General features: G+C 40.8%; 1 protein-coding gene across 2 annotated transcripts in view; it reads right to left on the minus strand.

The window, feature by feature from the left end:
* Nucleotides 1-4,355: 4,355 nt before the first annotated feature.
* The window catches only part of RDX (radixin), a 106,898-nt gene continuing 88,713 nt past the window's right edge, over nt 4,356-22,540 (minus strand). For both annotated transcript variants that reach the window (XM_024975260.2, XM_059874716.1), the window contains 2 exons: nt 9,860-9,957; nt 4,356-4,952 (listed from right to left, as the gene is read on the minus strand). In XM_024975260.2, coding sequence (XP_024831028.1) covers nt 9,891-9,957 — 67 coding nt within the window. In that variant the 3' untranslated portion in view covers nt 4,356-4,952; nt 9,860-9,890. The remainder of the gene's footprint in view (nt 4,953-9,859; nt 9,958-22,540) is intronic.

Here is a 22,540-nt window from a genome sequence, read left to right on the forward strand (position 1 = left end):
ATTTGCATTTTCCATTTGCACAAATTCAGCATGAGATTAGGAATAGAAAAGTTAAATTCGCTGTCGAACAAATTCCCAGGAGAGCCGAATGAGGGACCTAATACGGTGCTCCCGTCCCATGGCCTCAGGTCTGGGTGCCGGGCTGGGAGCGCGGGGCGGCCTCCACCCTTGCGACGCGCGCGGGCACCGGCCAGTGGGGTCTAGGAAACTGGCCTTGTCACCACCTCAGCCTTCAAAGCTCTCCTCTCCCCCTCCACTCTCTAAAGATGTAATTCTCATTCATTTGAATAATTATTTCAAACATGCCTTTGAAAAGATTAAGGGAGACTGCAAATGAAATTTATGACTACATGAAATGCTATTGAGTAAACTCCAGAGGAGATTTATCGGTTTGCCGTGTCTGTTACCAGATTAACAAATTCAGGACAAAGCGCCTCTCGCAGTTGTGAAGGCCGCACATGTTAAAATGCTGCACATCATGAGGCTGGGAGGCGAGCGGAGGGAAGTGAAGGTCCCAGTCCACGCTAAGCGGCATGGGCTGAGCGGAGCTCTGGAGGTGGGGAGCTGCAGGAGGGGCCCGAGGGGGCCCCGAGGAGGCCGCTGGCCCAGGGGCAGCTCGGGGACCAGGCCGCCGGGCTCAGGTTCCTCCCCGTCAGGGCGCAGAGCTTCACACCCCCCAGCCTTTCTTTCTGCTTCTGAGTCTCCCTGCGGGGGAGCTTTCTCAGTTCTGCCCCTTCACCCGCCCCAGCCAGAGTCCGCCCACGGCTGAGACCATCAGGTGTCTGTGGGGAAGAAGACAGCGACAGGCTTCCAGAGATCCCCATCTTTCTAACAATTTACAGCCTTTTGAATCCGCATCCCAGATTGGGAGTGGGAAATGCCAAGTGGTTAAAGTGGAGGTTCAGGGAACCTTTGAATCCAGCCACAGACTCTTGTTCTGTGGTTAAGATACACAGTCATTCCAGGATCGACCAGCTCTAGTGGCCTCAGTGCCTGGGGGGCTGAGGGGCGGGGGTGGGGAGCCCCACCAGGGGCGTGGTTCCTGACTTGCAGCCCATCTTGCAGGTCTCTGTGTCCTTTGAAACAGGTAGCAGTGTCACCAGACTGCCTTCCTGAGCCGCCTTTGCTGAATGGGAGGCACAAGCACAATTTCCCATCTCTCCGTGGGGTCAAAGTGCACCACCTCCCCCTGCAACCACGGGCAAGCTCTGCCCACACAGCCCTCCCCTCTGATCGATCCAACATTTGGGGGGGATAACTGTATCATCCCAGGGAAAAAGAAATGGTTTTGAGAGGCATCGGCTCTTTCAGGTTGTAAAGCAAAACCTTGTCGTTCGCAGTAATACTCTGCCAAGGGCCTGGAGCAAAGCAGAGACCCAACAGCAAGGAGAGCTGGGTGGAGGGAACCAGTGGCTAAGGGAGTGGGCGGGGTGGGGAGTGGGGTCCAGACTCTGGCCAGGGGAACAGACTGCCGCTCAGTCCTGTGGGAGACTGTGGTGCTGGGGTGGCTGGCACAGCGGCAACTTTTTCTTCTCCTTTTATCAAAGGAGAACCGTTCACGTCTTGGATTCTGTTTTTAAATCAGTACTTCAGGCTGCTGTATGGCTAAAATTGATTGCTCTCATGTTTTACTCAGAACACAAATGAGCATAATCCACAACCATTTGTTCCTGCCCAAGGCTGTGGGCTAGAAGAGGACATTGATCTGCGAGAATTACTCATACAGACCAAGAATGTTTTCTGGCCCCAGCTGAGTGAAGGGCACCCAGCTGACTCAGACAGCCTCGAGAACATTTGGTTCTGGAGTCTGACAAAACCAGTAAACAGAACTCCTCTCTGTTCAGTGCCCCCGGGCCTGTAAGTGTGGTCCTCTGTCCTGGACCCCACCCCTGACCCAAGAATCAGACACTCTGGGGGGCGGGGTAGGGTAGGGGACATCTGTGGTTTCACAAACCCTCGAGATGATACTGATGCTCATAAAGTTGAAAGTAAAACCACTGAGTGAAACTGAGAATTAAAGCAAAATAGTAAGCAGGTGAAACTCACATGATCACCTTCAGCTGGGCTTGTGCGAAACTGGGCTCCCTAATGTGTATGTCAGTTGCTCAGTCCTGTCCGACTCTTTGCGACCCTGTGGACTGTAGCCTGCCAGGCTCCTCTATGGAATTCTCCAAGCAAGAATACTGGACTGGGCTGTCATTTCCTTTCCCAGGGGATCTTCTCCACCCAGGGATTGAATCCAGGTCTCCTGCATTGCAGGCAGATTCTAATACTGAATCCCAAATTTTACAGACACCCATCTTGTGCAGGAGTCCAAGCCTGCCTCATTGGAAGTACGGCATGGAGGAGCCAAGATGGTGTGTGTTTCCTGGGGACAGAGAACAGGAGTGGGAACACGACTCCTCTGCAAACTCACCACTCAAACGACCTGTCCCACTTGCCTGGAAAGGAAGGAGGGGGCCAGCGGAGGCCAAGGGGCAGAGGCTCTGTGCAAGAGCAGTTGTGTCTGTGCTGGGTGAAGGTCACGCTGCCCGATGCATTCCTAAGTGACTGGGAGTGATCGGCATTTCTCCCTTTGGGTGGCCATGCCCCTGACAGCTTGGCTTGAGCAGGACTGAAGTCTAGCAGTTCACAAGGGCCTTGGCGCTCTTCACGGCATTGCCGCCTCTGTTGGTGTGAGCAGTTCCTGAAGAAAAGGGGCTTCTTGTGCTGAGGCTTCAACTCCCCACCCATCAGTCCCAGGGCCCAGTGTAGACCACAGCCTCTCTGCCCCTGCAGAAGAGAGCTCACGAGGAGTCCAGCCAGTTTCCTCTCCCACAGGAAGTAGGAGCTGCGTATGTTGTTTCCTCAGAAGGAGCTTGACAAAGGTGGTGCTTTAGCTTGTTATCTTCATGCATTTCTTATAACCTGAAAATGAGTGAGCTTCAGACTCTCAACTCCCAGCTGCCCACCTGTGCCTCCCCCATGACCAAAGGAAGCTAACTCCCTTCCTAACCCAAAGATCAGAAAGGGTTTTAGACATTTAGTCCAAATGTCTCATTTTCTGGCAGACGCATAGGAGGCTCAGGGCACTGTAGGGAGCCGTCCAGGGTCTTCACCATGACCCATGCCTAGGTTTGACACCCATAGGCTAAAAATCTGCAACCTTCCCCACCTCCACGAACAAGCCTGTGAGCAGCTGGTTATGTGGCATTATCTATAGTTGTGTTTCTCTCTCATCACACTGTAACAGAGGCAACTGATCATTCATCCTGTCTCTTTTCTGGTAATTCTCCCTGTATCAGCAGTCATAGCCAGACCGATCTGTGTGTGGAAAGATCCGTCTGATGGTAGCACATGGGAATTTGCTGCAGTAGCAGCAGCCCACGCTGCGCCTTTCCCTGTTGACCTCAAGCCTCGGGGTCTCCGATGGATCTATTAAAAGGTGAAAGTAAGCACATACCTGGCTGTTTGGATTGTTACCTGATCAGTGGTTCAAAGGCCCCAACCAGGTGATTTCCTCAAGTGTTTCAGTCTGCACTGTTTTAACACGGAACAGCAGTCTCTCAAGTGCTGCCTGAGAACCCCGGCCACAGGATCCCAGCTCCGGGCTGCACTGCACCCCCAGGCCTTAAGGCCGAATGCTTCTATACCACCTGCTGCTTGTCATCAAGGAGCGGCCTGGAAAACCGCAGTGTGATAAGAAACCACACAAAGTATGGGATTATCTTTCAAGTTATAAAAAATGCCTGATAAAGCAAAGACTTCAAATAAACTATGAGACCAGCCTGGGAACAAATATTTCTTGAAGTTGACAAACGGACATAACAAAAAAGTTGTTTCCTATGTGCTCCCTTTGGAAAGGCACAGTTTCTAAAACAACCAGACTGACTTAGTGCCCTTGGAAAACCTCAGGGACAGATTCAATATCATGCTGGCATATTTTGTGTGGTTTTTCTGAAAGTCTTTAAGAGGTAATTCTGTGCCTGACCAGTGAGCACCTGTCATATAATTGAAGCACAATACATTCTTCAAGGATGTAAGAGTGGCTATTGAAAAAGCCGACTCCTGTTGCAACCTGTCACCCAATCCTCTACGCTTCAGTCCTCAGACATTCAAGCCACTTTGCAGTGTCAGGAATAGTGCCACCTAGTAAATTAATAATGTGGCTTCACGTCCCAGCTCTGCCACCATACCCCTCAGCCTTCTTTCTCAAACACTGGCCGACTCCAAGCTAACACTCTGTAAAATCGGAGAAGACAAGAAGCTGAGACACGGCAGGCAAGCCCACTGGCCAGTAGGGCAGTTCCTCGAGAATGTGGTAGTCACTGCCCACCATCAGTGTGCAGAATCAAGCAGAAACTAGTGCCCCAGGCTGATGTTAGAATATATTTATTGCTACATTTATGTACAGTTATACAAACAGCCAGGAATGAAAGAGAGTGCTGCAACAATTTTTCCAGATTCCACAGATGTGTGCCAGGAAACAGAGCTATATACCACTGAGTCTGCTCTCGGTTCAAAGCCAAAAATGTCACATTTTTTTAATGGAAAGTTCTTGGAAATCCTCTCAGCTTATCCCTCCTTACAAGCTAGTCATGCAGAAAAAAGTGGGTTCTCAGAAGCCTACGCCTTCAGGCATCTGTTGTGAGGATGGAGCCTTGAAGACAGGATGCTGGCTTAGGACTTTCGGGCGCAGTGCAGAGCTCGCCTGCCCTGGCCCAGCTCTCTAAGCTCTGTCCTTAGGAAAGACAATCGAGAAGGGTGAGGAGAGAGACAGAATAGCAAGAAAAGGGAAGCCAACAGTCGACAGGTGTGGAAAGAACCACCAACAAGAGCCCTGACTGAGGGAACATTTGTCCATTGGGCTCAGGCTGAGATTCTGGACTTTGGGGGGGAGAGACGTTCAAATCATCAGGCATGTCTTGGTATGACCTTATCTTAAAACTCGCCATGTGTCAGATGCCAGGGACCTGCATGAAGACACAGAAAGTGAACAGGAAAATTAGGCAAGAGAGAAGAAAACACAACTTTTATATATCATCATAATACGGTTGAAAAGGGCACCACCCTGAACACTTTTCCGGTGACACCTAGCCAAGACTGAGTTTACTATTGAATTATAAAGGGGGATGGAATGCCACAAAGGAAACACAATAATGTACACATTGCAACAAAACAAAGGTGGTTCCACAGACTCTACACTGTGACCTCAGCCTTGCTAAAATCACTCTTGGTTCTCAGAAGGAATCTAACATGATAGATCTTGCAGTGTTCCAGAATCTTGATGCAGATATGAGATCATGGTATAAACAAACTCCCCTTAACGTCACAGTCTGATAAGCCTTTGTATGTGAATCACAAGAGAAGCAACTGAGCCGTGAGACAGGTGTGCCCAAAGAATCAGTGACTTTATTTTCACCAGTTCTGTCTTACCCACCTCAGGCCACTCCCCCTCCCCCATGACCAGGGGCCCAGGAAAGGTCATCAGACCAGGTCTAACCCAGCCTCCTGAACCAAAATCAGCCTAGCACCTCAGAGAAATGACAAGGCCTAAAAGTTGAGAAATGGAGAAGGAAATGGCAACACACACGTGTTCTTGCCTGGAGAATCCCAGGGACAGGGGAGCCTGGTGGGCTGCCGTCTATGGGGTTGCACAGAGTCGGACACGACTGAACTGACTTAGCAGCAAAGGTTGAGAACAAGAAGCCTGTTGGTCTGAACGCACCAGACAACCAGAGGCCTCTTGGGCCACTTCATGACTCAGATACGGCCTGGCACCCGAGGCTGTAGGTGTTCTATCCCTGAAGACACCTGCCAGCTATAGTTCGTTGGTCCATGGCTATCCATGTCACGTCTAATTTCTCGCCATCATAATCCCTCAGGACCACTCAATCACAAGGAAGAGGGTAAGGATTCTGATAGAGAAATCCGCAGGACCAGAAACCTGTCACAAGTCCCTGTCTTTTTCCTTGGGTCAATAACACTATAATCAGCTAAGGAGGGGCCCAGCTGTTCTTCTGAGGTGGACAACTGTGTGACTTTTCAAGCTGAAGGATGTGCAAATTTCAATTGGAAGGATTTTGTTGGTGGTGGTGTTTAGTTGCTTAGTTGTGTCCGACTCTTTGCGACCCCATGGACTGCAGCACGGCAGACTTCCTTGTCCTTCACCATCTCCTGGAGCTTGTTTGAACTCATGTCCATTGAGTTGGTGATGCTCTCTAACCATCTCATCCTCTGTCGTCCCCTTTTCCTGCCTTCAATCTTTTCCAGCATCACGGTCTTTTCTAATGAGTCAGCTTTTCGCATCAGGTGGCCAAAGTATTGAAGCTTCAGCTTTAGCATCAGTCCTTCCAATGAATATTCAGGGTTGATTTCCGTTAGGATTGACTAGTTTGATCTCCTTACAGTCCAAGGGACTCTCAAGAGTCTTCTCCAACACCACAGTTAAAAAGCATCAGTTCTTTGGCACTCAGCCTTCCTTATGGTCCAACTCTCAATATCCACATATGACTACTGGAAAAACCATAGTTTTGACTAGACAGACCTTTGTCAGCAAAGTAATGTCTCTGCTTTTTAATATGCTGTCTAGGTCTGTCATAGCTTTTTTTCCAAAGGGCAAGCGTCTTTTAATTTCATGGCTGCAATCACCAACCCCAGTGATTTTGGAACCCAAGAAAATAAAGTCTTTCACTGTTTCCATTGTTTCCCCATCTATTTGCCATGAAATGATGGGACCAGATGCCATGATCTTAGTTTTTTTATGTTGAGTTTTAAGCCAGCTTTTTCACTCTCCTCTTTCACCTTCATTTAGAAGCTCTTCAGTTCCTCTTCACTTTCTACTGTAAGGGTCGTGTCACCCGCTTATCTGAGGTTGGCATTTCTCCCTGCAATCTTGATTCCAGCTGTGCTTCAGGCCCAGCATTTCATATGATGTACTCTGCATAGAAGTTAAATAAGCAGGGTGACAATAGACAGCCTTGACATACTCCTTTCCCAATTTTGAACCAGTCCATTGTTCCATGTCTGGTTCTAACTGTTGCTTCTTGACCTGCATTCAGGTTTTGCAGGAGGCAAGTAAGGTGGTCTGGTATTCCCATCTCTTTAAGAATTTTCCAGTTTGTTGTGATCCACAGTCAAAGGCTTTAGCTTAGTCAATGAAGCAGAAGTACATGTTTTTCTGGAATTCGTTTGCTTTTTCTATGATCCAACAAATGTTGTTAATTTGATCTCTGGTTCCTCTGCCATTTCTAAATCCAGCTTGAACATCTGGAAGTTCTCAGTTCACATACTGTTGAAGCCTGGCTTGGAGAATTTGAGCATTACTTTGCTAGCATGTGATATGACTACAATTGTGTGGCAGTTTGCATATTTTTTGGCATTGGCCTTATTTGGGATTGGACTGAAAACTGACCTTTTCCAGTTCTGTGGCCACTGCTGAGTTTTCCAAATTCGCTAGCATAATGAATGCAGCACTTTCACAGCATCATCTTTTAGGATTTGAAATAGCTCAACTGGATTTCCATCACCTTTGCTAGCTTTGTTAGTAGTAATGCCTCCTAAAGCCCACCTGAGTTTGCACTCCAGGATTTTTGGCTCTAGGTGAGTGATCACATCATCATGGTTATCTGGGTCATTAATATCTTTTTTGGTATAGTTCGTCTTGTATTCTTGCCACCTCTTCTTAATATCTTCTGCTTCTGTTAGGTCCACATAGCGTCTGTCCTTTATTGTGTCCATCTTTGCATGAAATGTTCCCTTGGTATCTCTAATTTTCTTGAAGAGATCTCTAGTCTTTCCCATTCTATTGTTTTCCTCTATTTCTTTGCATTGTTCACTGAGGAAGGCTTTCTTATCTCTCCTTGCTGTTCTTTGGAACTCTGCATTCAGGTGGGTATATCTTTCCTTTTCTCCCTTGCCTTGCACGTCTCTTATTTTTCAGCTATGTGTGCTTCTCAAGACAACCATTTTACCTTTTTGCATTTCTTTTTCTTGGTGATGGTTTTGATCACTGCTTCTTGTACAGTGTTACGAACCTCTGCCCATAGTTCTTCAGGTGCTCTATCAGATCTAATCCCTTGAATCTATTTCTCATTTCCACTGTATAACTGTAATGGATTTGATTTAGGTCATACCTGAATGGCCTAGTGGTTTTCCCTACTTTCTTCAATTTAAGCCTGGATTTTGCAAAAAGGAGTTCATGATCTGAGCCACAGTCAGCTCCCAGTCTTGTTTTTGCTTACTGTATAGAGCTTCTCCATCTTTCACTGCAAAGAATATAATCAATCTGATTTCAGTATTGAACATCTGGTGATATCCATGTATGGAGTCATCTCTTGTGTTGTTGGAAGAGGGTGTTTGCTATGACCAGTGTGTTCTCTTGGCAAAACTCTGTTAGCTTTTTCCTTGCTTCATTTTGTACTCCAAGGCCAAACTTGCCTGTTATTCTAGGTATCTCTTGACTTCCTACTTTCCAAAATGGAAGTTACTTACATAAATGCCTGCATTGGAATTAATGGTTTAAAGATGAATAGCTAAGAACAGTATTATTTGTGGCCATCTGGATTGTTCAGAACATGTTTTAACCAAGGATTTTAGCTCAAATATCAAGAATAAGATTAACTAGATTCTATGGAGTCACAAACAGCTACACGCCTTTCAAATCAAGCCCTTCAAGTGGATTTCAAAACAATGAAAATATTTTGGGAATGTCATGGAATGTCAGAGATTCAGTGAATGACCTTAAACTCAATTCATAGCAATCCAGAAGTCAAGGTAATTAAAAAGAGTGAAATAATGCCATTTGCAGCAACATGGATGGAACTAGAGATATCATACCAAGCAAAATAGGTTAGAAAGACAAATACCATATGATGTCACTTACATTTGAAATCTAAATCTGACACAGATCTATGAAACAGAAACAGACTCACAGACAGAGAGAACACACTTGCAATTGCCAAAGGGGAGTAAGAATTGGGAAGGGAAGTATTGGGAGTTTGGGATTAGAAAATTAATAAATATCAAGGCCAAACAAGCAAATCATTTCTAAAAATTATCCAGGCTAAGTGAAAATATATCACCGTTTGTTTAATGTCACATGAAAAGAATCTAAAAAGTAACAGTAATTCCACGTCTTAAAGTATTGTCTCAAATATATTCTGAGTTTTGTGTGTAGAATTTGGGGAGGTTTAAACAGCAAGTTGGGAGACTCAAATGTGCCATTCAAGATCTATAAGATAAACTGTACTGCCGTAGTTTTATTTAGAAATGGGATGAGTCTTAACATAACTTTGAAACAATTTCATGTGGTAATCACATTGAGCAATGATTTTTAAATATTTCCAAATTGCGATCAACGCACAATACTAATCTGGTTTACGAACCAATTCTGGAATTCTTTTACTTAATACATAGGTATGACACTTCATTTTTAAGTATATCTGAACATTTTTTCAAATAAGAAAAAAAAAAATCCTTCTAGCAGCACACCAGTACCATATGTGTGAGCTGGCACAGCGTTACTCTACATCAAGAAGGTTCTTTCACAAAGTAAGAGAATAGTCTAAAGTAGCATGTCTAATCACCTCATGAAGATTACAGCTAAAATCTCACTGTAGTAAACTCTGTCTGACCTCAATGTTCTTGACTGGCAAAGAGCTGAGAGAGGCAAACAGCTGAGAAAGAATCTAGAGTGGGTGAGATTAGGTGCTGCACAGGGAGGGCTGGCTCTGGGTCAACTCTTTTGACTGGCATTTCACTAGACTAAAAGCTCGGGGCTGTGGATGCACAGATTCAGGTTTTATGGGGTCCTGCCAGCATTTCTGAGGTGGCAAGGGTGTGGCAGGTCTACTGGGAATCTGTTACCAGTTGTACTTACCCAGTGAGGGAAAGAGCCTTCTTCCTAACTGTTACATTTGCTTTATACTGCTTTGGCAAGAACGCATCTGGAACAATGCATACAGTTTGGGTCCCCACCTTTTAAAAGAGACATAGAAAGGTTAGAAAGCATTTCAGCAAAAGAATACAGAAGGAAGCCAGCGCTGTAGTACAGAAGCCAGAAGCACCCTTGTCCCCTGCATTCTGTAGGGCCCTCTAGGTAACCAAATTGCCAAAGCAATCTCTTTCCTAATCTTTAACCTCTAACTTTTCTTTTTCAATCACTTTTGAATCTCCACAATTATTACAATGTGAAAATAAGAATAATGTTAAATCTCCTTTTTAAAGAGATGCTAGGATTCTCATGGTTGCAGCCTTTCCGCACAAACTAGTCTTAGTCTTGTGACCAGGGAGAATGGAAAATATTGTTAACCGTATTTTCTATGCTTGAAGGTTAAGCAATTGGAAACGCAGTTACTGATAATCTCTATCTTATAGGTGGGTTATTTATCAAAAGGGCAGCTATGGTGGGCTGTTTCCCATGGAAACCATGTTATGGATGACTAGTTTGGTTTCCAAGCAGTTTAATGCATCAGTCTTTGTAGTAAAATACAGTAGAACTCTCAAAACTTGGATAAAGGAACACAGAAACAATGAAACAAAGGAGTTTTACAATTTATTCTTTATAGTGAACTTTGATGTTAAATGGGCAGAATTAATTAGAGGGTGATTAACTAGTATTTGAAATTTAAGAACACTTTACAGAAAATTTTAAGTATTTTCAAAGACTTTGAAGGTTAGCAGAGCTGGCACTTTATTGTACCAAATGTCAGTCTACAATGTATTGCTGTATATTTCCCCCTAGTAACCAGCACTGTTCTCATCATTCTTAACAATGAGGTAGATTTATAGTACCCATAAAGGAACAAAACAGGAGAGAAGGAAAAGGAAGGAAAAGAGAATGATTGTCATGAGTATACTGAAAAAAATTTTCGTACGAGCAAGAGAAAGGAGGATTAGAGAGTCAAGTGAATAAATATTATGGTATAAGAAAGAAAATAAAAATAAATGAGGGGTTACAGTTATAACAGAGAAAACCATGCATGCAGTTGGCCTAAGAGGTGAAAAAGAGTATCAGAAATGTTGAAAGCTCGCCAGCAGGTGGCACCATAAAATTAAAAGCCCTTTAAGAAAAACAGCAACTCGTGATGGGGATGGAGGCTGTGAGTGAGAGATACATACACATCAGCGAGGCATATATTCACAATACAGGTGACTCTGTTCATGGAGTGCCAAGCCATAGGGTAGGATGTAAATCATACTAAGTTATCCTGAGAATGAAATTTGGTTTAATACTAGAAAAATCTACTAATTCAATATGCTAACAAACAAGCACATACACATATTATCTCAAAATACAAAGAAATTGCATTTGACAAATTTTAAGTATCCTTTTTATTTAAGAAAAACTCTTGGCAAAATAGGCATATACATATAAAGAAGTTTCATTAACCTGATAAAGGTCATCTACCAAAACAGCAAATATATGTCATGGCAAATGTCAGAAGGATCTTTTTAAATTAGAAATGAGGTTCTACATTGTACCAAAAGCTTTAGTCAAATCAAGTTGGTAGATAAGGAAAAGAAGTTATATGGATTGAGAAGACAGACTGAGAACGGTATTAACTGCAGAAGAGGCCTATTTATGCAGAAAGCCCAAAAGGCTTCAGAAATTATGAGAAATAGTAAGAATTGAGCAAGATTCTTAAATATAAGATCAGCAAACAAAAATCAACTTCATTTTTATATACCAGCCACAAATAGTTTTAAAATATAACTACTAAAAAGATGGTAAAAATAAGATGCTTAATAATAAGTCTAACAAAAGAAATAGGTGATCTTAATGGAAAATTTAAACTTTACTGAAAAGTATTAAGGAAGACATAAATAAATCCAGAGACATTACATATTCATGACTAGGAATACTTAAGTATTGTACAGATGTAATTTTTTCCAAATTAATCTATTAATGTATTTCCAACAAAAAGGTTTTTTCCCTATGGTATTTAATTATAAAATTTATGTAGAACAATAAGAAAGGGTCAAAACTAGTCAGAACTACCAAAACAAGGTGGAAAAACTTTTAAGAAAACAGGCAAAAAAGGCTATTTCAAAGGAGACATGAAAGGTCCATAAATTTAAGAAAAATTCTGAACTATATTAGTAATCAAGAAAATGCAAACTAAAAGCACATTTTAAACCTTTCAAACTGGCAAAAAGTTAAAAATCTAGTGATAGCAAGTGTGCTCCAATCAGTGCGGACATATTCTTCCTTTGAAACACAAGTTGATGCTGACACAGAAAAGCTGAACTGATCAATTCCTCTCCATAGGTGCAGATCCTGTTGCTTACATTACTAGGAAACATGTTCAAAATTTCAGGCTATATTGTTTGTAAAATAAAAAATACTAGGAACAATCCAAGTGGGCATCATTAAGAAAGTAGAAAAATTATAATGCATTCATGAGACAGACACTTTCAGGGCAGTGAAAATGAATGAACCACAGCTATGTTCATCAAAACAGGTGTGTGTGTGTGTGTGTGTGTGTGTGTGTGTGTAATCAAAATTAGGTCAATGAATTAATGGCAGTCATGAAACGGGCAGTGAAAAATGAATGAACCACAGCTAATGTTCATCAAAACAGGTGTGTGTTGTGTGTGTGTGTGTGTGTGTGTGTGTAATCAAAATTAGGTCAAGTCCCTATGCATGCAAAAGAAGACATACTGTAGATACAAACAGTTAAAAAAAAAGGGTGATGTGATAGGGGAGGAATACCAAATGCCAAAGCGACTGGGAATGTACTATTTTAAAACCTGATGCCTGAATATCTATTATATATATATTTACTAAGAAAATGTACTGTATATAATAACATTTTTTTGTTCATATTTCTCCTAGGCACATTCCTTTCCCTAACCCTGTTAAAAGCACTCTCTCATTTGTATGTGTTTAAAACTTTCAGAAACCGATGGAGGAAAAATACTGTAATAGAGTTATAAATTTGGTTCCAATTATCTTTGATCTTTTAATCATTAGAATTTGAAGGTTTCAAGCCCTCTAGGTAGATTAGTCAATAGCTACTCTGAGAACACTGAGTAAAAGAAGCAACTGTGTTAGTCTCACAGGGGCGCACATCCTCATTCTAAGTAAGTGATTCTCAAAGTATGGTCCCAGAACAGCAGCATCAGCCTCCTGGTTAAAGATCCAAGTTCTTGGGCCCCACACAGACTTGCTGGATCAGAAGCTTTGGGAGGGAGGAGCCCTGCAAATTGGCATTTTAACAAAGTCTTCAGATGATTCTGATGTACCCAGTTTGAGAATCCCTGCTGGAAAATTTTAAAATTTATAAGGAAATCTCTTCATTATTACAAAATAAAACCCCTCTACCATGAAATAAACAATCTAGACAGCTGAGAAAGCCGCATTACTGGCCCTTGGAAGAATCTAATGGTTTTTAAAATCCTTTAATTCAGAGGTCAGCAAACTATGGCTCAAGGACCATTCAGCTCATCTATTTTTTTTTTGTTGAGACCATGATTTAAAAGTCAAAAGAAGATGATATCATGACACATAAAATTATAAGAAAGTCGGATTTCAGTGTCTGTGAATGAAGTTTTATTGGAAGGTAGCCAGGCTCCTTCACTCACATCACCTATGGCTGCTCTCATGCCAGAACAGCGGGGCTGTGAGATGCGACAGAAACTGTCTGGCACGCTAAGTTGAAAATATTTAATATCTGGACCTGAAAATATTTAATATCTTTACAGAAAAATTTTGATGACTCCTACTTTTTTCAGTAATTACAGTCTACTAACCTCAAAGCGAAATATAATCCTAGCGATTTTTCTCCGAAAAGTACAATTTTCCTTTTAATTCCACAGGCAAAAATCTAATAGTTTAAAAGAATTCTTAGGAAAGTTAAATCAGATCCATTTTTTATCGACAAGGTAAAGCAAATAACCCACACAGAGCATCTGAAGAATGTTTTTAATTATGCTACTTTCTCTGTCTTCAAATATTCTAATAAGTGACCAAAAAAAAAAAAAAAAAAACAGCTGGTGAATTTTAATGAAATATTTCATCACATTTAGCTCTGGAAATTAGCTTAGAAATCTCCATAGGCATTTCCTCAGGTGGCTCACTTAAAGTGTGAACTTGTCTCAAGGCTGCAGAGACTTGTTTCTCAGGCCTCACTCTGCAGCCGCCTTCCTCCGTGGCTCCTCTTTGGCTGAAACTCTCTAGGCAATCTGATCCTCAGTCTCTTGAATTTTCTTCTAGACCAAGTTCACTTCTTATTACTGAGGTCCTGCTCACCAAATTCAAGAAATATATTTTATTTAACATCTATTAACTAGCTGAAATGGCCTGTTTCTAGCCATAACCATCTTCATCTCAAATTTTATTTTCCACTAGATTTCTAAGATCCCTTAAGCACAGACCCATTTGATTTTGAGAGCTTTAACACTCAATAAAAATAAAAGGATGTTTTCTTACCCTCACAAGAATAAATCACATATTTCAACTTAAAATCTTAAAGCTATACTCACCTTCTCTTGAAAATGAGAGCACTAAACTCTTCACAGGTTGGCATTACTAGCCCATACAAGAAGTGGAATAAGTCTGATCTCCAATTTGATGGAGTTTGGTCTCCAGGTCAGTGTTACTCTATATTCAGTACAATATTTAGAGCATTCTTCTTTGCCCTCTAATGAATTTACTCACTTTAAGTTACGCAGACAGGAAAATCGTCCAAAGGGCAGTCATGTGAAAATGTCTCGATGGGAAACTTAACCTTTTATATTTTTAAAAAGCAGGGGGAGGGCGACTTTCAATTCAAAGAAACCCATACCCAAGGCACACTCTGCCATTATAGTGGCCTTTGGGCAAGTTTTGTGTGTTAGTCACTCAGTCTTGTCTGACTCTTTGGGACCCTATGGACTGTAGCTCACCAGGCTCCCCTGTCCATGGAATTCTCTAGGCAAGAATACTGGAGTGGGTTGCCATTCCCTTCTCCAGGGGACCTTCCCAACCCAGGGATCGAACCTGGGTCTCCCGCGGGTTCTTTACTGTCTGAACCACCAGGGAAGCAGGTTACTGAAGTCTGAAATGGGACAGTGCACCTACCTTCAAGGACGCCTGCAGCATTTATGGTATCCTTGTACAGATTAGGAAAGGGTGTCTGTCCCTCCAGGCATATGGTCCCAAGGTGCATGCTTGTCTGGCACACACTAAATTTGCACATCTGTCCCTCCACTTCTGACCTGTGCTTCTGTGGGCTCCTTTCCAACTTCATCTCACAGATAACTCTCCCTCAGGCTCACTTAGCTCTGGACATACTGCCCTCTTTCCTGTTCCTTGAACCAGTTGAAGCCCTTTCTTGCCTCAAGTTCTTTGCACATGCTTTTCTCTCCCCTTGGAATGCTTTAAAGCAAAGCTTATAAAGCAGTGTCCAGTGGGCCACTTTTGGAGAACAGACACATTGTTTGGCTTGCAAAATGTTTTCTAAATGTTTTGAAATAAATGACATGCAAACTTTAGGAGATTTCACATAAAATTACATTTCTACTTGAATGTTTAAAGCATTATTCTTTGGACACTTTTTTAAAAAGGTGTCTGCTGGCTTATCCTGGAGAATCAGAAGGCGCAGCAGCACTGAGGGTGCTGCTTTGAGGGCTGAGCCCTCTCTGAACAGGCGTGGATTCCCCGTCAGGCCCACTGTGCTCCTTTGATCCTTCCGGGCATTTACATTTGCTGTCTTGATTTACTTTAAAATCTTTTTTTTTATATGCAACTTCCTCTCAGAGACTTCTTCCGACCTTCCTACCCTAATTATCATATTTTCCCCAACTCACTCCCTTGTTCCTTTCAAAATATTAATATAGATCTGTTGCTTTCATAGGTCAAAGATGGCTGAACATCATCAATTTTTCATGATCCAATCTAATACAATTTACAACTTTTAAATTACTCTGTGTGTGCGTTTCATGTTTTACCATACAAAGTAAGCCCATTGATAAGGATCTAGTCTTTTTCACTATTACATTCTCGGTGACTAGTATGTACATAGTACCTGGAAGGTACCAGGCACTAAAATATTCGGGTGACTAAATGCCAAGGGCTCCTCCACAGAAGTTCCTTAGTAGCTCCAGAACAAACATAAAAGCCATCTTAACCTGTCCTCAGGTCCCTAGAAGTAACCCAAGTGAACTTTCCTAACCCACAGCCCAAGGCAGTTCTACTGTCTAGCCCCTCAACTCTACAGCTGGCTTTAGTCCCAGACTTTATCAGCCTCTGCTTACATAGCTGACACCCCTGATTTTAGTATTGGAAATTACTCTTAAGGTACAATTTTTTCCTTAACCCATGTGTAAACCAGCCTTGAGAATACCACTGGACATCCACATCCCACGGGGTCACAAATGGTCGGACAGAAATCAGCGACTGAACAAATAGGTAGTTCCAGCATAGCCCTTGTCTGGAGGTTTTTGCACACATAACTCCTGCTATCTGGATGGCCCTCCTAGCTTTGCCTCTCACCCCCAACCACCGACTAACTCATCCTGAAAGACTTGGCTTAGGAATCATCTCCTCCAGGGAGCCTTCCATCAAGATTAGATGCCTTCCTTCTAAGCTCCCAGAATTCATCCTCCCCATTTAATAAAAATACACAAACATATATATTGAAATATAAAAATATATGCATAGTACATTGGATAGTAAGTGCTACATAGAGAAGCAGTTAAAAGACATAGGTAGAGAATACTGGGGCAAAGTGCAATTTTAAATAGGGTGGTAAAGGGAAGGCCACACTGAGGTGACACTGAAGCAAAATCCTGGACGTGATAAGGAAGTGCATCGTAAAAATATCTGGGGAAAAAGTCATTCTGGACTGAGGTAAACAGGAGCACTGGCTAGTTTAGAAGATAACACTGAAGCCAGTTGACCTCAACTCGGTGAGAACAGGGGAAATCAGCAGACAAGGTCAGAGTGACAAGCGATCAGATCTTGGGCTCTGAATGGCCACCGAGAGGGATATAGCTTTCACTGAGATGGAAAAGGTCTGGGGGTTATTCAGGCATAAGTGACAGGATCTGACTTACCTTTCCAAGGCTACTGTCCTCATAGACTGTAGAAGAGCAAGAGAGGACTCCAGAAAGCCCATCAGAAGGCGCCAACAACACTACAAGCAATCCTGGTCTGTGGGATGAGCTGACAGCTGTGGAGGGTGTATGAATGGTTATTTTTTAAATGTATTATTGAATGTTGGGCCAACAGGTTCGTGATTAGATTGGGTGTGGATTAAGAGAGGAAGAGAAGAATCACATTACAGTCAAGGATTGGGCCAGACCCACTGAAAGAAGGGTCGGGGAAGTGGAAGGCTGATGCAGTAATGAGTGGGCGGGGGGAGGTGGAGGAAGACCTCAAATTTGGTTTGATGTAACAAGTTTGAGATGCCTATTAGATATCAAAGTGGATAGACACACACATCTGGAGTACAAGGGAGAGGGTTTTGGGTCGAAATTTGTTTTTAGCATACAGATGGTATCTCAAGCAACAACACTGCATGAGGTCACTAAGACAGCCAAGTACTGTAGACCGGGCAGGCCTGGGCCCTGCTACACTCCAACATTCAGAGGCTGAGGTTCCCTGAACCTCACTTGTTCAAACACACACATTATTTTCTAGCAGTAGACCACAAACTCTTCATGCTCAGGACAAACTGTCTATTTTAGCTCTACAGACATAGTACAGGGCCTGGCACACACTCAATAAACATATGCTGAGCAACATGAATGAATATGCTGGGTTGGACAAAACTGAGCAACTGAACTGAACTGAACCTTCTAAAGAGAATCACAAAGTCCTTAAAAGGCAAACAGAAGACAGAAAAAATAGAACCCACAGGACTGAGGGAGGTACAAATACTAATACAACACTGAGAGATGAACAAAAAATATTATGAAAAACAAAAATGACATAATAAATGCCTTTAAAACACCAGGCTGTAAACAAAACATTCCATGTATATTATTACAGTCAATGCTCAGTCAGTGGTACTCTCATTTAACAGATGGAGAAACTGAGGCTCAAAATGGCTGAGTGGCTTCTGAATGTCACATATCTAGAAAGTGGCCAGATCATAATACAAACCCTGATGAAATTCATTACATTGTGCTGCTTCACATCTATTTCAGACACTCTTTAAGTGCCAAGCAGACTGCCTGTTTATCTAACCTGATCTGGACTGATAACATCTGGATCTATGTATCTATTGTAAAAAACAAAACTGCTGTTGAAAAAGTAAGAGAATCTGGGAAAGGATCCTGCACCCCTAGAAAGGGGATAACCATGGGCTAGGAAGTCCGTATGTTGACTTGACTAAACATTTCTGACCATGCCTAAAACCTATGCAAAAACAGAACTCAGCAGCTGCAAGAGCAATAGAAAGATGGCAACTACTACAGATTGAGGACCTAGACTTCATGAGCCTCTCTGGTACATTAGCTTAGAATTTACTGTGACTCTAAGGGAACAGGAAGAGAGGCAGACTGCAAACCACTAACATCACTGTTTCTTCTGATTAACATGAAATATCATTAGCACTTCGAAACTAATCTAGGTTGTATCCCCCCAAAATATCTGGGGTCCAAGAAAATCACTTAACCAAAAGTCTCTAGGTATAAGAGCAATATTTAACCTGAAAAGTAAAGTCTGAAATCAAAGGACATTTTCCTAAGGTCAGAAAAGAAGATCACATAAATAGTAGGATGAATTAAGTTGATCTACCTCCTTAAAAAACAAAGAAAACTTTGATATTCTATGAAGTACTTTTGCCTCTGCTTGATGTCATGGTCAAGTGCTTCGTTTGCAATTATCTGACCTTGCCATTTTTCATTTTTAATCAAAGTAAGCAAATGAAAACTCTACACTGAGGAAATGGTGGCACTCAAAGGAAATTAAAAACCAAAAAGCTACCAAAGTACCTTTAGAAAATCCTACCCTACTGATTTGCTTCTTTTTTCTTTAAATAACATTTTCTGACTATAAAATTTGAAGAAGTCAAAGGAGTTTTATATACTGACAGATCTTTTACCCTTTAGCCCTCAAAAGTGAAAAGACCATTACAGCCATCTCATCTTTTAAACTGAAATACAGAAATCCAATTTATGAAAAGGAAAAGTGTCTACTTTTCTTATAAAGATGCTTCTATAAGCACATATTACTATTTACATTTTTAAAAAGTAAAAAGTGCACCTACATCATTTGAGTAAACCAAAAACCTCCTTTATTTTAAGAATATCTAAATCTTTTATAAACTTACCTCATCCACACTATGACACAGTATCTTAAACAGGATAAAATGCAAGCAGTGTTTGTACAAGAATACATGGCAGTACTGTTTATAATGCAAAGTATTAGTAAAACTATAAATGTTCATAAGTTAAGGGGCATCCACATAATTAAATACTGTGGTAGTTTTGTACTTCTATGTAATAATTTCCAAATTACACCATTCAGTGAAAGAAGTGCAAACTATGTATACAGAATGCTACACTTCATGTAAACAAGTAGTATATAACATATCCATGCTTCTGTATGGATAGGTAATTTCCAGGAGGTGTAAGTTGGAAAAAAATACTGGGTTGGCCAAAAGTTCATTTCGGGTTTTTCTACAACATCTCATGGAAAAATCTGAACTTTCTGGCCAACCCAATAGTTAACTTTGGGGAGAGCTGCAAGACTAGAGGACAGAGGGAAGTAAGCTTAACTTTTCTGTATTACCTTATTTCTACCTACTGACTTCAGTTTCATGGTTACATATGAAAATTAAATTTTTTTAATTTTAATGATTTAACCAAGTTCTTTAAAAAATGACACTTAGTCATAAAGTAGTTAAGTATGGCCTAAAGTACCTTTACAAAGGCAACTTCAACATGTGATAATAAAGACAATGAAAAATGTATGTCTTAAAAAAAGAAAAATGTATGTCTTTAATAGCTATAACTAAATAGCTACTTTCCTAGTTTTTAAAATTTTCTTTACGCATAGCTCAAAATTCTTTTAATAAAAAAGAGAGGGAATCTGGCAATAATAATTATTTTAATGATTAAAATAATCTCCAAAAAAAGTAACCAAGAGAGAAAAAATCCTTCAATACTCCAGTTTTCTGAAGCTTAGCTGTGATACAAACTGTTGCTATATATGGATATTTACAAAAATCAACACAAACAATTAACCAGTGTTTGAGAAGGAAATTCTACCTGTACTGTTTGGGGTAATGGATATCCTGATATTTACTTAAAGTAAAAAAGTAATTTATAGTAAAAAAAAAAAAAAATGGTAAACTTAGTGGAAGGTTAAATAATTAATTAGCAAAAGCGCTATAAGAAAGCTGAATATTAAATTATATTTCAATACTGGCTATTCTAACATAAACCATTATTATTCAGTAAACTCTATTATAAGAAAACCAGATACACTGATATTAAAGAAAATGCAATTATTTAGTGGCAGAGAATCAATATTAGGATGCCTACTCAGTGATTAATTTATAACTCTGATGCTCCCCAGGAGCTTGAATTTTACAAATGAAGGAAAATTTTTCCAGTCTCATTAATCAAGTCAATATCATGTTTCTTTGTATACTGATCATAATAACCTCTCATTTTAACTCCTGAACATTTTATCTCAACTTTTCTTCTGATTTTTTTACTACTTTACTTTCAATACGTTAATTTGAGTTCATGTCTCAAGTGCCTAACTAGTTTCCTTGACACATTCACAGGGTCAAACCTGTCTCATAACTCTACCGGGGCTTTGCATAAATAGCAACTGCTCTGCAAATCACTGGAAGAATGACTGCCTCTATGAATGCATACGCATGTATGTATTAATCTTATTACTTAATGGAAGAAAATCCATGCCTCCTGGTTTCCCATTCATCTTTCCTTTCATAATACCATTAAACTGAAAACCTCTTAAAATTTCAAATGCCTAAGAACACATAATAGCTCAAAAATAGGTAGTGGGGAACATTTTCCTACTTCTGTACATCATCACATCAGTAATTTAGAGAAGACATACTGGCTTCCAGTCTTCCTAATGCTTGAGAATATTCCCAAAATGTTAAGGCCAACAATCTGCTCTAAAAATGAACTTGCTTTTCCAATGGATGTATCTTCTATACATTTTGATAAAAAGCCTTTGGATACAGCCTATGCCCCCCCACCTCAATTCATTATATTCTTAAAACATCAAGTATACTGAAATGTAATGTGGCCCAGCACATTAAACTGTAAATGATATACACGGTTAGGTTCTGGGTTCTAATTCAGGTTTTCTACTGTTTGGTACTCTAGTTTTTACAGAATGAAGGTATTCACAATGTATTTTAAGAATACAAATAAAGTGCTAAATAAAAGCGATTTGATTTTGCCCCCAATCAACAGAAATATTTTTCAACATTTTTAGTTTTTAAATTTTTTAGAAAATTAAAGTGAAAGTCCTAAGAAACTAAAATGTGTGATCATGTAGTACATTTGCAAATTACTAATGAAATAATTTAAAAGAAAGCAAACATATTCATCAGATTATGATTTCGTTTTACATATATTTTGTCTTGATAAGTACTCTTAAAACACAAATTAAAAAGCTTCAAACATCTACATTTAATCTATATACCAATGACAAATCAACATATTTTAAAGTTAGTGGGGGGGAAAACCATCCATCTGTAACTCAGATTACCAAAAGAGCATACATTTATATTCAGAATTCTACGGCCGAAAAATTGAGAAGTATATTCAAATTGTCTGGGGAAAATAAGCAAAAATAAGGGGAAGAAAACAAACATATCATTTGGGCATAAGCACATGAATCAAAAAAAAAAAAAGAAAGCTAAGTTGATGAGCATAATCAGATTCTCAACTTTAAAAAACCTTCAGAAATTTCCAAATTAATTTGTTCAAAGTTGTCACAGCCAGTGAAGAATTAGGTATGTATATTGAGATAATCTGGAGAAGGCAATGCACCCCACTCCAGTACTCTTGCCTGGAAAATCCCACGGACGGAGGAGCCTGGTTGGCTGCAGTCCATGGGGTCACTGTGAGTCGGACACGACTGAGCGACTTCACTTTCACTTTTCACTTTCATGCATTGGAGAAGGAAATGGCAACCCACTCCAGTGTTCTTGCCTGGAGAATCCCAGGGACGGGGGAGCCTGGTGGGCTGCCGTCTATGGGGTCACACAGAGTCGGACACGACGGAAGTGACTTAGCATAGCATAGCACAGCATAGCATTGAGATAATCTTCATTGAGTTGTGTTTCGATATATATACTCCCTTCATAATTATCTGAAAGAACTTTTTCCTGGATCCCTTAAAACTTAGTTTTTCAACTATAAACAATTCTTAATAATTCAAAACTACATGGATGTTAACATTTGGTCAACACATGCCAATGAAACAGTAAGCCTGGAATCTAAACGTCTGTATCTGATCCCAGTGAAATGCTCCAAAAGAGACATTCTGATTCAGAACTATGAAATCGCTTATAAAACTAGAGCGTAACAGAGTACGATGACCTGCCTGTAATGAGAACTCAGAATCTAGTCTATTTGT

Source organism: Bos taurus, chromosome 15 (assembly GCF_002263795.3).
Source record: "Bos taurus isolate L1 Dominette 01449 registration number 42190680 breed Hereford chromosome 15, ARS-UCD2.0, whole genome shotgun sequence".
Taxonomy (NCBI): Eukaryota; Metazoa; Chordata; class Mammalia; order Artiodactyla; family Bovidae; genus Bos; species Bos taurus.